This window comes from Haliotis rubra, unplaced genomic scaffold (genome assembly GCF_003918875.1).
Source record: "Haliotis rubra isolate DU_JTF1 unplaced genomic scaffold, ASM391887v1 Scf109, whole genome shotgun sequence".
Taxonomy (NCBI): Eukaryota; Metazoa; Mollusca; class Gastropoda; order Lepetellida; family Haliotidae; genus Haliotis; species Haliotis rubra.
This window is the reverse complement of record NW_025764992.1, coordinates 2147846-2164182: the sequence shown is the minus strand read 5'-3', so window position 1 is coordinate 2164182 and position 16337 is coordinate 2147846. Positions and strand designations below refer to the sequence as shown.

General features: G+C 37.3%; 2 protein-coding genes across 2 annotated transcripts; one reads left to right on the top strand and one right to left on the bottom strand.

The window, feature by feature from the left end:
- Nucleotides 1-1072: 1072 nt before the first annotated feature.
- On the bottom strand, nt 1073-7840 carry LOC124282851 (60S ribosomal protein L44). Its single transcript, XM_046718887.1, has 5 exons — nt 7719-7840; nt 6596-6707; nt 3636-3703; nt 1779-1895; nt 1073-1135 (listed from the first exon to the last, which is right to left on the bottom strand). The coding sequence occupies exons 1-5, from the start codon at nt 7719-7721 to the stop codon at nt 1115-1117; spliced, it is 321 nt and encodes a 106-aa protein (XP_046574843.1). The 5' UTR covers nt 7722-7840; the 3' UTR covers nt 1073-1114.
- LOC124282838 (small acidic protein-like) lies at nt 7737-16142 on the top strand. The gene is made up of 4 exons (XM_046718880.1): nt 7737-7894; nt 10101-10187; nt 11936-11993; nt 12990-16142. Exons 1-4 carry the CDS (start codon nt 7763-7765, stop codon nt 13304-13306), a joined length of 594 nt encoding a protein of 197 aa, XP_046574836.1. The 5' UTR covers nt 7737-7762; the 3' UTR covers nt 13307-16142.
- The last annotated feature ends 195 nt before the right edge of the window (nt 16143-16337 follow it).

Here is a 16337-nt window from a genome sequence, read left to right as displayed (position 1 = left end):
AACTATTCTACATGAGTGAGGTAAGTTTTACACTGCTTTTAGCAATATTCCAACAATATGACTCTCGCGACACCTCGGTGGACACCAGAAATATGCTTCACACATTGTACCTATGTGGGGAATTGAACTCAGGCCTTCGATGTTACGAGCTAACGCTTGAACCACAAGGCTACCCCACTGATTCTGTTCTGCAGGAGAATCTCAATGGGTTTAACTTTTTGTTAACATGACACTCCGCAATATTCCAGCTACCTTTTTCGTGCTAGAATCCAGAGTTTACTCCAGAACAAGAATGGAAGAATGCTGTCGAGTTGTGATTTTTCCCAAAAGGAGAAAGCTGCAAAAGAACATGTCCATAGATTCATACTAAACACGAAGTACAGATGTCACAGATGTCAGGTATACATATACAATGGCCAGTAAATACTCAAGTCAGGTGGAGACAATCCAGTGACTGATATGAGCTGCATCCCATGCAGACAACTAAGTCACAGCCTGATCCATTTGATTGCCTCTTAGCACAAACCCAGAAACCAACACATACCTATGTGAAGATTCATCTGTTTTGAATGAAATGTTTGAATATGTTGTCTGTACTAATTATACCCTCCGTCATGAAATCAGAAGTATTACAAACTGCAGCATACAAGTTGAGTTAGGTGTATTGGATTGAAGCAGTCCCGGTAATAGAACAGCTACAAGTATATTCATCTGCCATGCCAGTAAACCAGTATCTTGAAGACACTTCTCAGTAGTCTCTGTACCAATCAGCAATTATTGACTGGTGTGAACTGAATTAAACATTAACATCTGGCAGCCATTAAGGCAATCAAGTTCTCGTTACTGTGAAGGCCTCTCTAGTACTCTCACACACCCCATCATGCAAAGAGTGAGTTTAGTTTAACACCACTTTAAGCAATATTCCAGCAATATCACTGTGGGTGACACCAGAAATGGGCTTCGCATATGTAACCATGTGGGGAATCTAACTCCGGTCATGTCACGAGCGAACACTTTAACCACTAGGCTACCCCACTGCCCCATCATGGAATGAACACAAAGACACAAGTAAGCTCTCCCATTTATTTCTTTTATACACAAAGGCTGGACACATCTAGAACATGATCATCTGGCCCTGCAAAACAAAAAGGCACAGTATTAGAAAAGAATTTTGGATTCAAACGCTATATCATATATCTGAAGACATTAGCTGTTAATTTCTAATGCATCATATGCTACTCGTGAAAGAGATGAATTAGCACTGTGTTGTCTGTTGCACTCACATAACAGATCTCACAACTGGACGTATTTCACCCAGAAGGTAGGGTTGGATTAGAAAATACACTTTAATTCATATTTAATCTATCGTTTAATCTACTCATACTTGGTCAATATGTTGCACTCATGTAACTGATCTCACTACTGGACATTAAGAAAGAGGTCCAAGTGAAATCATTAACTCATGAAATGCTAAATTCATCTTCTTCCATTGCACCACCATCTCTGTCTTTATCTGTGACTCAGTTGACACCAAGACAACAGATTCCAGAGAGGCACAGTTGTGCTGGAAGGACAATCCTACATTGTAAACATTTGAAACAAAAAGGCAAAACTTTACAGGATATCAAACATTCTCAGATGTTATTGAGCTTTATAAACCCCAATGTTTATGAAACACTTGAGGGGGTTGTCGATTCCCTACTACAACAGCAACGCTGCACATGAACATCTAACTCCTCCAAGGGACATAACTGCCCAGACCCTCCCCAACTACATACCTTCCTCTTCTTGTCACCACCCAACTCGAAGTGCTTGCAGCGCTTTAGGGAGAGCTGTTTCCTGTATTTGCACTGGCTGCATTCCATACGAAGTACAATCTTCTTGGTAGTTTTTGCCTGAACGCAAGAAACAAAATATATTCAAATGTTCTGTGGGACAAAAAAATCATAAAGAAAATTTCACGTCCTTCCACAATTCTGAAAGTCTGATTAGATCAAGCCTTAGATTTCAGCACCAAAAACATTATAAACATGTCATATTAGGCTCATTTGTGATATTTCCTTGCCAAAACACAAAAACGATGTCTTGTGACATGACCCCATTGCAGGGGTAATTGAGTGTGCATAAGCTCCTCTTAGTGATCTTTCTTCTACACAACCATTGTCATGGAATAACCACAGCCATGTTGAGAGTTTTCAATATTTGTTTACTAAACACAGTATGCGGTGACATGATCAAGCTAATTTATTTCACTGTTTTCATTACTGCTAATAGGACACACTTATCATGCAAAAGGTGTCCTCTCATTCTGCCTACAGCTCATTCTGCCTACAGCTAAAAACAACACACGTCATGGTCTGCTGGTCACAAGTGTGTAGGCAGAATGAGAAAGCTATAGATAATACTTGACCCTTCCTCCCCACAAGAAAAAATGGAAGAGCTTGATTTTTTTTTGTGACTTGTTTTTTTTTTGTGTTCGGTTTTTGGTTTGAGTTGTTTGGATAAGTGGACTGCTTGATTCTTCCTTGTTATATGGACATTCTTATGTTTTTGTTACTAACTGTTTTCTTATTAAATATACAATGCCATTTTAGAAAGTGGTCAAATGTAACATTGTTACTGTTAATAATTTGCCTTGACAAAAGGTGTAAAAGTCACCTTTGAACCAGCAAAATAGAACACAGACAAGTCTAAAATATTCAATAATATATTGAACAAACCATGAGCAATCTACAATGAATGACGATACAGATTTCTAATAAAGTTCATCTAATAAAGTTTCAGCATTTAATGCTTAAGAAAGTACAAACATTCAGTATACCTATTCTACAATTCTCAGAGTTTGTTAAATGGTGTTATTTGTCAAACTAAAACATATTTCAGTTACTTGAAAACAACTATTCTACAATTCTCAAGAGTTTGAAAAATGTTCACTCTTTCACTTATACACCAACTCCTTCGTTCCTGTTACAAATATATCAGACACAAACAAATTCCTATAAGGTTCAATTTGTTATTAAAATTCAGAAGAATTTCAAAGAGACTCCCTTCCTATTCCTAATGCAATAGGTAGTATTTTAGTTGTATTGGAATATAACGTCTCTTGTGACGATACATCGATGTATCTTGGACCCTCACGATATAAATATCCTGATATATTGCCTAAATGTGTTTTGTATCGATGCACTCGTATTGTGTAGTTGACGATGCAAACATCGATACAAATGTCTATATATCATGTTATCTAATATAAATAAAATATGAATACAATCAAGATTCTGTTATGTTATGTCACGGACAAGTCCATTTCTAAATTAGAGGTGACCTGATTTTTCTCATTCTGCCTACACTTTTATCATGTCTGTAGGCAGAATGAGATGTAGGCAGAATATGAGTAAACCATGCAAAACAGGGCTAACAGTCCCTATAACACAGGGAAGAATTGGGTAAAAGGAAATTAAGTGCTTAGTCAGGATTATCAATTATCCAAATTTACAAACTCAATATAAAATTATGACAAATATTTCAATTAAAAAAGACTACTCTATATTGTTACACAAATGAAAGCACAAAATTTGCTCTCATCAAGATGAAGCTAATTCAGGTTGCACAAATGTGTCTCCAGTTTTAGTTACCTTCTTGTGGAAAATAGGCTTGGTCTGACCACCATATCCAGACTGTTTTCTGTCGTATCGCCTCTTACCTGTACAGATGAAACAGAATAAACAAGATTATGACTTTCATGAAGAATGGAGAATCTACTGGCAATATCAGACTGTGGAACAGTTAACACAACAATGTTAGTGTGTATTAGGTAAAATGTCAATTACAGTCTAGACATTCAGGAAAATGTTATAAAACACGTCAGATGGACAAAATATTTCTCAGATACGCATAGCTGCATTAAATATATTCTTTAAATCATGTTTAATCTACCGTTTGATCTACTTATACTTAGATAATCCATTAAAAGCAAGTTAAATCAAATGGAATTGTCATAGATGTGATGAAACACATGATAATGTGTATTAGCTGACAAGTATGATGCTACATTTCAGAGACAAAGAAAATATTGGAAATATTTTTTTTTAAAATGTATTACATATTTCACCCAGTAGGTATGGTTGGATTAGAAAATACACTTTAATTCATATTTAATATATCGTTTAATCTACTCATGGTCAATATGTTGCACTCATGTAACAGATCTCACTACTGGACATTAAGAGGTGAGGTGAGGTGAAGTGAAATTGGGTTTAACGTCGTACTTGAGAATATTTCGCTCATATGACGACGTGCATGCGTGTGTATGTGTATGTGCGGCTGCTTGTACTAGCCCAGACTGAAGCTGGTTTTATAGTGCTAGCCCACTGAAATACCATGCCGCAGTGAAGCATGAATACCCCACTCAGACACATTATACTGACTCCGAGCCGACCAGTCCTTGTTGTACCCATTAATGTCGAGCGCCAGGCAGGGACCAACAAGTACCATATTTTAACGTCTTTTGGTATGACGCGGTCGGGGATCGAACCCGCGACCTTCCGCTCTCCGGGCGGACGCTCTAACCACTACACCACGGAGGCCGTCACTGGACATTAAGAAAGAGGTCCAAGTGAAATCATTAACTCATGAAGTGATATAAATTTATCTTCTTCCATTGCACCACCATCTCTGTCTTTATCTGTGACTCAGTTGACACCAAGACAACAGATTCCAGAGAGGCACAGTTGTGCTTGAAGGACAATACTAAATTGTAACCATTTGAAACAAAAAGGCAAAATCATAAAACATCTTGCCCTGAAACTGTAAAAACTAGACTCCCATTCAATAATGTAACTAATTAACTATGATTGTTCTGCATTCATGACTAATACAACTTTCTGAGCAGCTGGGTTTTTTTTCGAACTTTAGCTGTTTTAGTTCCTTGTTTGCTTTTGTGATGAGTGACATTCGTACCTCCAGCCTACAAGAAACATGGGTGATAGTATGAAAGCATACCCAAGGAAGTGGTATGGATTTCAGGCTCAGACAGAAAAGATGGATACACCACCAAAAAACTTAGTTTAAAAATCAAAAAGCACAGGAAAGATTCAAGCAAATGGTTAAACATTGTTCTTCACACCCTTTCAACAGAGAGAAAAAGGGGGCCTTGTTCTCTAATACCGGACGTAACAGGTTATTTGGGCAAAAACAGTACTGAAGATGATAATGCAAGAAAGTAAGGAAATTCCACTGAAATTGTTATAGACGGGATGACAAAAGTTTAAACAAACACGATAGTGTGGATTTGCTAATACGTATGACACTACAGTTTAGAGACATAAGAATTTTTAAAAGAAAATAAAAACAAAATTAAACATTCAGCAAACAGATTTCCTGCAGTAGGTATGGTTTGATTTAAAAATACTTTAATTCTTGTTAAACAACATTTAAACTACCTCATACTTGGTCAATATGTTGCACTCATGTAACAGATCTCACTACTGGACATTGAGAAAGAGGTCCAAGTGAAATCATTAACTCATGAAATGCTCAATTCATCTTCTTCCATTGCACCACCATCTCTGTCTTTATCTGTGACTCAGTTGACACCAAGACAACAGATTCCAGAGAGGCACAGTTGTGCTGGAAGGATGGTTTGAAAAACAGACTTTTGAAAACAAATGTTCAACTGAGCAGTGTTATCAAAGGTCTTTTAGATACAACTGAGGTTTTTTTACTGAAATGAAGAATCTACAGCAGACTTGCCTACCCCATTTTAAAGAAAATAGTAAGATCAGCTAAAAAAAAATGGTAAGGCAGGGGCATCTGATAGTAAGACAGATTAATGTCAAGAAATAAAGTAAGAACATTGCTAGTTAATATGTTAACATAGTGTTAAATAGTAAAATGTGGTGCCAATCTAATTACGTTTTTTAAAGTCTTCAACTTTGAAATAAACTTTACCAGCACTGTAAGGTAGAAAAATTATTTATTTATGTTTTTGATGTGACTTCTATTTTTCTGTACTTTTTGTACCGTAAATGACTCTATAAATAGCATGGGCATGTCTATATCTAGTATTCTACCATTTATTTGTAGAAGTCGTACAAATTTCAGTATGATCATATTCATAAGGTCGTAACTTAGCACCAAAAATAGTAAGTCTTACGCCAAAATCATAAGGATAGGCAAGTCTGCTAAGGAGAAAATTAATTTTGTGATGAAACAGTAAAAAATAGACTCCCATTCATATTAATTTAGGAAAAACACACAAAAAACACTATGATAGTTGTCATGACTTGGGAAATACTGCAAAAGTGGCTATATTTCCTTGACTGCTAGCAGTAGCAATTCCTTAAATGTGCTTTAAGCACAAGAAATTAAATTCAACTGAGACGGATCATGAAATTTTGGCACTCTGGCACTTCTGGATGACAAAAGGATCCCAAAGTAGTTTTTGTCTCCTGTGGCCACAGATGGTCCTTCCTCTTTATGTATAAGAATGAACACTACACACTCTCAACTGACGAGTACTCAAGAGCCAATAATCCTTGTGTGTCAATTCTGAAATACTTTTTTCCATATATCTGAAAGTGAAACAGTCCTGTACCTTGGGCATAGAGGGAGGCTTTGCCAGCCTTATACTGGGTGACTTTGTGCATGGTGTGTTTCTTGCATTCCCTTCCTCTGCAGAAGGTCCTCCTCTGTTTCGGGATATTCACCTAAAAACAATCAGATGGTTCCAATGTAATGTGTACGTCAATACCCCATTGCTATAAGATTTAACGGGTGCTGTGTTCAAGTGACATAGGTGCAAACCTCAAGGACTGTTTGACTGAGGACAGTGAATCAAGGTTTAAACATTTAAAATGTGCACTAGCATTCTTTTAGTCTTATATAAGCTTTTACACCAAAATCTAAATCATTGAGCTGAAGTAAAATTCTTTAGCTCTTTGATTTTCAAACCTTCTTGAAGTGTTCTTTTCTCCATTGTGATTCTAGATATTAAGGGATTGGATCCACATTACGATCTTAGGATTTACTAAAATGAAAGCATATAATCTGCAAGAGTGTCAAAAATTCGCCCTCACATTAGCATACACCAGATTACTTGGGCATTTTGAAGAGCATTACTATAAATTTCATAATGTTTCAAAAATGGATACTTCATGTAGAATACTCTGACTAGCTCATACCCCAATCTACTTGTCTCAAACGAAGTTGTCTGTCAACTGGTATAATCTACAAAATACCAATGCAAAAGTAAGATTATCTATACCCTGGGATCTGGGTTCGACACAACATTCCACAATCCGCATTATAGCGATTCTGATCAAGACCGGTATCTTTTGGGTGTGCAATAAGTAACCAACTCAACTTGCAATTCAATTGTTTTTCAGTCCATTTGAAAAACAGAAGCATGTTCATTCTAGATATTAAGCGACTTTAAATCTTTTCGTGTGTGGAAACTTTGTTATCATGATATTAACACAAACTGTCCGAATTTACGCGGTGTATTTTCGACCAAACTCGTCCAGGTGCAGATGTTTATGTCACTACACAGCAGTCAAAAACGATACCATATCGGCATAATTAAAGATCCGGTGATAGTAATATATTGCCAGGTGAGTAATGTCGAGAATAGAGATTTAAACTTGGTCATGATTAAGAATGTTGGTAACTCAATGCTCAGGATGAACACAGATTTTGGAAGAACAAGTCATACTCCTCACCATTTTGATGGTGTTGGATCGTGAAAGGAAGTTATTGAGAGAGCATGCGCAAACGTCGGTCACCGGCTTCCGGAGTACTTTCAGTCGAAACGATAAACGCAGAAATGAGTGACGGTACAAACGACAGCACTAAAAACACCTCTGACAAAACGGAAAACGAGGCTGCAGAAGCAAAGGTTTATTTTGCAAAACATGCACGGCGCTAAAAAATCCAACTTCATGCGTTTTATACGATGAAATTAGTTAGATAATTATTGTTCGGTTTTCGATCAGAGAACAGGTGCTTGTGAGGCAGTATATTGTGACAGGACGATGGTTTGCAATAATTTATTTTAATTCTTCTGAGACAATTGGGGTGGGTTAGTATCAGAGGAAAATGGGCATTATTTAATTGTGATGTGAAATATAACTCTACGAGCTACTTTCAGCCATTGTGTATCATAATAGAACTTAAAGGGCCACTGATCCAGAGCGATTAATGTTTCTCGCCAACAGTCTAATTTCGAAACCAAGCTGCAGGCTGGACGGTACCTGCTCACTCGATCGAGATACACACATACTTTTATTTTTGACTAACGCGTTGTCTCTGAATATATATAGTTTTGCGAAAAAAACACTTACTCTATTTAATTTAAAAAGGAGCCCCTGTTAGCTGGGAGATTACCGAACCTGAGGAAAATTTCGACTTAGGGTAAGACTTCCGCCCGTATCCCTCTAAATTTGAACGATTAGGAAAAATTCCTTCGAGTGGCATTTTCATAAGTTGGATATGTCTTTCAGTATGTTCCGATACAATTAAAGAAACATGTTAAAACTCATCCTTATCAGATGAGGGTGATATGATTTGACTAGAATGAAATTTAAGGGGGGATATGGGCGGAAGTCTTTCCGGAACTTTAGACTTTACAATGCTGTACTCACCTGTGAAATAAGAACTGATATGTGGCCACTTTTAGATGTTTTGGCAAGGGTGCAGGTTACCAGGAGCAGCTCACCATAAGGCTAGTTGGCTTGTCACATGCCTCTTCGATCCTGAGGGTTAGATGTGTTGGGGTTTGGGTAGGTTACACCCAACTCTACTGGCTGCCAAACAGTTATCGCAGTTTTAGCAGTATTTACAAAATTACTCCGCCGTTTGGTTAAATTAATGAAACAGAATTAATTATGATACTTAATTAGCTATTCACTGATGTGTCCACCCTTTTCACTGCCACCGATCATGTTTTTATATAACATGGCGGAAGGGAATCATAGCAGTGCAAATAGATGTTTTCTCACAACTAACTGTAACATTTATCGCCATGTCAGAATTTCTCATGTCATTCGTAAAATACTATATATTTATATCAAAAAGTAACCTCGAATAATTGATTGTGTGACTATTTGAGTGTTTTATTTACAGTAGATTTTAATTTTTCTCTTATGTTACTTACCATGAAGAATTTCCTTGTGCTGTCCTTTATTGTTTTCAAATACAGTGGGGGAAAATAGCGGAATTGTAATCAACCAGAACTGCACACACGTGATACTGATGTATTGGCGATAACTGTTATCGATAGCTGATCCATTTCTGGTGTACCCCCGCCGTGATATTGCTGGAATATTGCTGGAATATTGCTAAAAACAGCGTAAAACCATAGTCAGGCAGTCACTAACTGTTAGGCAGCCAGAATTCTTAATGCTTGGATTCCTGTCTTGCTGACGAAACATACAATTGTTACAATGGTTAGGGATAGGTTCCCTATGCATTCATATAACAGCAATATGAGAGAATGCAGCATTAAACAACAAACTCATGTAATGTTATTTAGGCATATTAAGTATTGCTGATCAGTTGCAAGACTAAGCTTTCTAATAGGTAATCACAGAAGTACTTGAAATAGTCAGTATATTAATAATAATGTGTGTATTTATACAGCGCTGGATTCTGTAGAAAGTGTATGCTCAAAGCGCTACATAAAACAGGTGATGGGATTGCTACAACAAATTCAAAAATTGTACATAATAAGGTTGAAACTTTTGTTTTCAAGTCACATTTATCAGTATCAGAGACTACAAAATTAAAATTTCTTTAACCCTGAAAGCAGTGTTGTTTAGCTCCCCCCTTCCCCCCAAATGGTGTTTTATTGTCTCCATATATCTATTTCAACAGATAAAATGGGTTGTCTTCTCTGGCAAGTGACTGTCCAAAATATGCTGTATTCATCCAGCAGTATATGGGTACCCTGAAGGGCGTCATCGATATGTTCATTCAAAGTCTAGCACCAAACAGGTTGTGTACTCTCCAGGAGCTGGGAAAGCAATAAGAATCTCATTGATCTACTGATGAGAGTACTTCTGTGTGCTCGAACTTTGTGAACATTAATTTCTTTATCATTTCAGGTCCACTCTGCAAACAGCTGGGAAACAGCAGATCTTGGGGATGCAGACAGGAAGTCCAAGTTCTTAAGATTGATGGGCGCCTCAAAGGTTCGTTTTCTGATGCTCTCATGTCCATAATGACATTGACTCTTTACTTACAATGGCTGTTTTATATGGAATCTGTTATATTGAATTTTGTATTTGACTGTGTGGTCTTCAGCAAGCTATGCTAGTTGTAAGAGGTGAGTAAGTAGATCATTTGGTGAGGCTCGAGATGTCACTGATACTTTGTCACTATATACAAACAGATTGTGAATATTTTGAGGAACGTGGTGTTTAATTTGATCTTGTCAATGTTTTCCTTATATATTTCATGTATAACATGTCATTAGGTATTACTGGTAACTCAGTCATACTGATGGAAGGACAAGATGACTTAATAATCATAGGTGTTGTTACCTACTATACTATTCACACTTTGCTAAGGATCAAATCATTGATTCAACAGAAAACTATGACGTGGGTTCAAATTTGGTTTAAATATCTAAGCCGATTGTAAGCATGGATCCAAGTTTTCAGTACGTCATTTCATCTGGTGGATCCCATACCTGCTATTGACAGGTGTTGTGTGCTTGTCAATGATTTGCAAAATGGTTGATTGGTGCCATGAAAACCATTTTTATGGTTACTCATGTATCAAGTGCATACAGATAGCTTAAAGTGGCTGTTTTCCTAAAGATGTGTTACCATATCATTATTTATAGAATTTTAAATGGATACAATTTCAAATTATAAATCTATGTTTAAGTAAAGTTGTGAATTTGTATGATCCTTAGCAAAGTGTGAGTAGTATACTAGTAGTTGTTCCCCATACCAGGACACACTGTCTTGTGTTCAGAATTCCTGATTGTGATTCTTGATTCACCATACACATGCAAGTGGGTTTCACAAAAGTGATAAATGTCTGCTACCTGTTTAACTTTGGGCTTTCCTTTAATGGTCATGTATCTACATTCCTTTGCAGTCAGATATGATTTCTTTGATACTAAGGATATCTTTATTGACTAACCATAATAATACTGCAAACCCTCACAGAGAGAGGGGCAGTGGGGTAGCCTAGTGGTTAAAGTGTCCACTCGTCACACCGAAGATCCGGGTTCGAATCCCCACATGCGTGAATGTGTGAAGCCCGTTTCTGGTGTCCCCCGCCGTGATATTTCTGTAATATTGCTAAAAGCGGCGTAAAACCAAACTCACTCACTCGCTTAGAGATAGACATAAGTTGCATCCATCATGTTTATAAGTCATCATGGATGAGTGCTGTGCATAACATCAACATAAATAGACAAGTGGTCATGTCTTGCATACAAGATTCTGGGCCCGAATTCATGAACAGGGCTCCAGATAATTTTTCAACATCAGGAGTACGTACTCCTTATTTTTTTCAATGCAGGAGTACTAGAAAAACATAAGAGTACATTCAGAGTACTGAATTTAATGGCAGATCAGTAACCTTGTGTTTCGTTTCATATACACACCACAACATTGCTAGTCTTGTGTAAACAGGTCAATAAACAATAAAACAGTACTTTTTTCAGATAAATTCGTCTGTAAATGATTCTAAGACCGTACACCATTGCCGTGGTGCGTATATGCTACGTTTTCTAAATTATTTCCTACCGTATCGTGCATATTTTTTATCCGTACATACGCCGATACGGCCCTTATCTGGAGCCCTGCATGAACATACCGAGTTTGGAGAGAAACTATTCTCGTCATGTGTACATTGGAGTATGTGAGAAGCACACTGTTCATGTTCTTTTGATGTGTTTGTTATGGTCTTATGTTTCTTTCAGAAGGAGCACCAGGGCCGATTTGTAATTGGAGATCAGGATGTTGGCGGGGCACGGGACCGTAAGTGGGGCACATCGTTATGACATTGGTTTACAATACATAGACAATAGGGAGGTGGGGTAGCCTAGTGGTTAAAGCATTTGCTCATCACGCTAGAGACCCGGGTTTGATTCCCAACATGGGTACAATGTGTGAAGCCCATTTCTAGTGTCCCCTGCCGTAATGTTGCTGGAGTATTGCTAAAAGCGGCGTAAAGCTAAAGTCACTCACTCACTCCGACAATATTTGTGGTTTTCTTGTCGAATAGTATGTATACCCCATCAAGTGACTTGAATGTTGACATTTTAAGCCTTTCAAAAACCATAGTTCAATGATGTAGATCTGGCATAAAGTGTTATTTCACATGAATGAAAATCTGTCTTTTAATATGTTTGGAGAAGAATAGAGTATCTCATGATTGAACAATGTAAATTTAATCATTACTGCGTTAGGATATAATGCTGTAGAAATGAATTTACCCCTGTAGTGGTTTACTAGAGTATGAATGCTTTGAATTGTGCAAGTAAAAATCTTGATTTTAGCTTGCATGGTTCAAGTGTTCATAAGCCAGAAAAACACCACAATGTGAAATTCACTTCCTTTAAATTCAGTTTGACATTCTGGACAATTTACGTTACTGGTTACACTGAAATGCAGCGAACCAACAGCAAGTATATTCTGCGGACTTACACAAATCAGACCCGTGAAGATCCGGGGTAGGTCTTCAGCAACCCATGCTTGCCACAAAAGGCGACTATGCTTGTCGTAAGAGGCGATTAACAGGATGGGTGGTCAGCCTCGCTGACTTTGTTGACACATGTCATCGGTTCCCAATTGCACAGATCGATGCTTATGCTGTTGATCACTGGATTTTCTGGTCAAGACCCGATTATTTACAGACCGCTGCCATATAGCTGGAATATTGCTCAGTTGGCGTTAAACTAAACTCACTCACTCACTTACGCAAATCAAAGTAGTTTCAGAGTGCTGTTCTAATGTTATTGTGTACTTGTTCAGAGGGTGACGTGACAAGGATGTCATCACAGTTGGAAGAGCAGTATCAGCAAGGAATGGAACATCGTCGGATTGGCGGCCGGCGGGGACATGTTGGTCTCGGCTTCCATGATGAAGAAGAGAATAAACAGACAACAGAGACAAGCAAGGAAGACGCACAAACACAAGAAAAGGATGAAGAAACAGGAGAGAAACAAAATAAACCTGAAGAATGTGAAAAGAGAAAACTATCAGACAACACAGAGGAAAGTGAAAATGACAATGAAAACGAATCACCTGCCAAAAAACCGAAAATGAATTTTGTAAAATCCAGCTCATGAAGATACCGAAGCACATTCATTTCTGTGACATCCTTTATCAGTCTCCTTTTGAGAACGTTATCATTGTTACATCAGTTGCTGTAAAGTCATCATGTCATTATGTTGTGGTTGTAATGACCTTTTCAACATCATTTCCTTACATTAATGCTATCTTACTGAATCTCTTGCTTGTAGCATCCTCATACATGAGGTTAGACTTTCATTATAACGTGTGAAATATCCTCGTTGGTTGGTGGATTTCTTTTCAGAACAGACATATCAGATTAATTATTCTTGTGGTTCAATATTATGCTGTGCGATGCTATGGGTGAAATGGTGAAGGAATATTTCTGGTCAGGTAGGAAAGCTAGCCTTTAAAGTTCGTAGCAAGTTTTAAATTGTTTGACAGTATATCTTTCAGACATATGATTATGCAAAATTATCAATAATTTTTAACTTACCAATCTTCGTATCGGATGTGCAAAGGTAATATGCACATTACCATGAGGTAAGGTAAGTATTTAAATATCTAAATTTAGATTTTAATAATATTATACCCTAATTACAAATCATGAGTTAAATATTTTGAAGAGGGTTAACTCTTATCACACAACTTGAGCAACCTTATATGGTTATAATACCTACTAGACTGTTTAGGTTTTGGATGTTTGTATTGATCTACAGACACAGGGAGAGCTGAAAGGTGTGCTGAGAGATCCATTGCTTGTGGGGCTAGAGATATTTCAGAATCTCTACCTTGATCAAAATGTTGAAGGCGAGCAGACTGGCTTTTTTTTAGTACACTAGTGCAGTGTAGGTGAAGTTTATTACATTGTTTAAACATGTTGTAATGCATTGGTGCACTTTGGTCGGAGTGACCACACCTTTATTATTCAACATTCTGAAACAATGGTGCTTTTTCCAATTTTCATATATCTAGGGTTGTAGGAATCAGTAAACTAATTTGTTTCAGAAGTTTTACCTAGGCATTAGGCAGTAGAATGAATAGCATCTTCCTCCAGCTTCTCTTTCTAGTTGGTGCCAGACATCACTGCAATTCATCCAGTGCTCCATGGTAGTTAGTGTAGAATTATGCTTTTATACAGCAATTGGTTTTTATCTCTTTTTTTCAGGGTTAATAAAGGACATCAACTTCGATTTTTTACCTATGTAAGTGTGTGCAAAATGGTAGCATAAATGACCAAGGTAGTTATGTTTGTTAAGTCTGTATCAAAGCAGGGGACATAACTCTAACCATACAACTCCAGCTTACTTGTTGATAATTCTTTGTACAAAACACAGAGTAATTACAAAGTATTTTTTCATGTCAGCATGTAAAGTGGAATACATCCAGGATAATAGTCAACTCTTATATTATTAATCTGACAATAACTGCTCAAATTACTAATATAAGTGTGGTAACAGGTCATTAATATGATACATAAATACTGTCAACATGGTCAAATCAAATGGTCAACAAATATGTTATTGTTTCACTGAATACAAGGAATAATACATCAACTGCCAAGGTGGTATTGTATTTGTTACCCAAGTATTCCACCTCACAGTGGATTCGTGCAGCCTTACAATTTATCATGGGTATGCTGCATAAAAAATGCAGTCACATTCTATAATGCATAAAGTGTTTATGGACAAAGGGTGTGTTGACATGACAGTTTGCCATGCAGACAGCATCTTTCTGGAATCCTCCACGTTGTATTGCATGCTGCGTTTCTTTCAGTAATAAAGCATACAACTTTATGGATAACAACTTCTTGTTTATTGCACAGAACGACGTTTTGGTGTCGTTTCTTACACCGTTTTCACGCTAAAAGTTAGCTGAAAATGGTATAGATTCTTACAAAGTTAGCTTGAAAACGGTGTAGGTTCTTACAAAGTTAGCTTGAAAACGACGTAAGAATCTACACCGAAACATCGCTCTGTGCGACAAGGGACTGTTCATAATTTATTACTTTGTGGGGGGGTGGTGGTGATGATTTTCATGGAGAAGCATGTACAATGTGAATGACCCCCTCTAAAATTTATGTACAAAGTAAGTGACCTGTGACCTGTATGTCATGTAGAAAATAAATGAAACCCCACCTCCCCCGTCCCCATAATTTGTAAGCATAATTTGTTAATATTTCTATGTAGAAAATTGCTGACCCCAACTAGTACATGTGTACAAAATGGATTTAACACACACACACACCACACCACACCACACCACACCACACACCCCATGTCTCCACAGAACAAAATGGGTGATCCCCCTTAAAGTCATCATCACCCCCGAGCCATAAATTATGAACGGTCCCTAAAAAAGAAGTTGTTATCCATAAAGTTGTCTGCTTTATTATTGACTCTCCAACTTCTAGACTGCAGAACGATGTATTTCTTTCATATGTTTCACAAGTAACATCTGAAATAACAATTGTGAAATAACAAACTGCATCAGATATAGTTCTCCAATTCATCGTCAAAATTGAAATACTGCTCAAGGCATCTACATATTACTTATTCCATCACAAAGAGATTATCTTTCCGCATGCACAATAAAAGAATTAACATCTTGAACTCGCAAAGCTGTTGAGTTATTCTCGTGAACTCAACTGATGTTCATGTGAACCGGGTCATGTTCAGTCTGGCAAGAACGACTACAAGAATCCTCATCTTTTATGGTCAACAAATAATTGTGAACAACATTGCCAACGCCATCTTTGCAATTATGCATAACTCAAGTTATAGCTTGTATTTGTATTGCATTTACGAGTATTCCATGATCCAGTTTTCCAAAATGTGTCCATGCATTGACATGAATCATTTTGACTCGGTCAGTAAACATATTGAAACAATACATCTGTGTTTTCTTTGTATCTTATAACATTATTATCCCCCACTGCGCATTTAGCGCTAAGCGGGGGATATAGTATTAGGCTTCGTCCGTACGTACGAATTGGAATATCTTAAGAACTGTTGACTGGATTCTTTTCATATTTGGTACCTAGGTTCATCACAGTAAATGAAAGGTCCCAGTCAGGTTTGGTGACCT

Coding starts and splice junctions, on each gene's coding strand:
- LOC124282851 (XM_046718887.1), bottom strand. Junction 1,896..3,635: donor AGCCTATTTTCCACAAGAAG/GTAACTAAAACT, acceptor TCTTGCGTTCAG/GCAAAAACTACCAAGAAGAT. Junction 1,136..1,778: donor GTGGTGACAAGAAGAGGAAG/GTATGTAGTTGG, acceptor TTTGTTTTGCAG/GGCCAGATGATCATGTTCTA.
- LOC124282838 (XM_046718880.1), top strand. CDS start 7,763: ATGCGCAAACGTCGGTCACCGGCTTCCGGAGTACTTTCAGTCGAAACG. Junction 7,895..10,100: donor ACGAGGCTGCAGAAGCAAAG/GTTTATTTTGCA, acceptor TTATCATTTCAG/GTCCACTCTGCAAACAGCTG. Junction 10,188..11,935: donor GATTGATGGGCGCCTCAAAG/GTTCGTTTTCTG, acceptor TGTTTCTTTCAG/AAGGAGCACCAGGGCCGATT.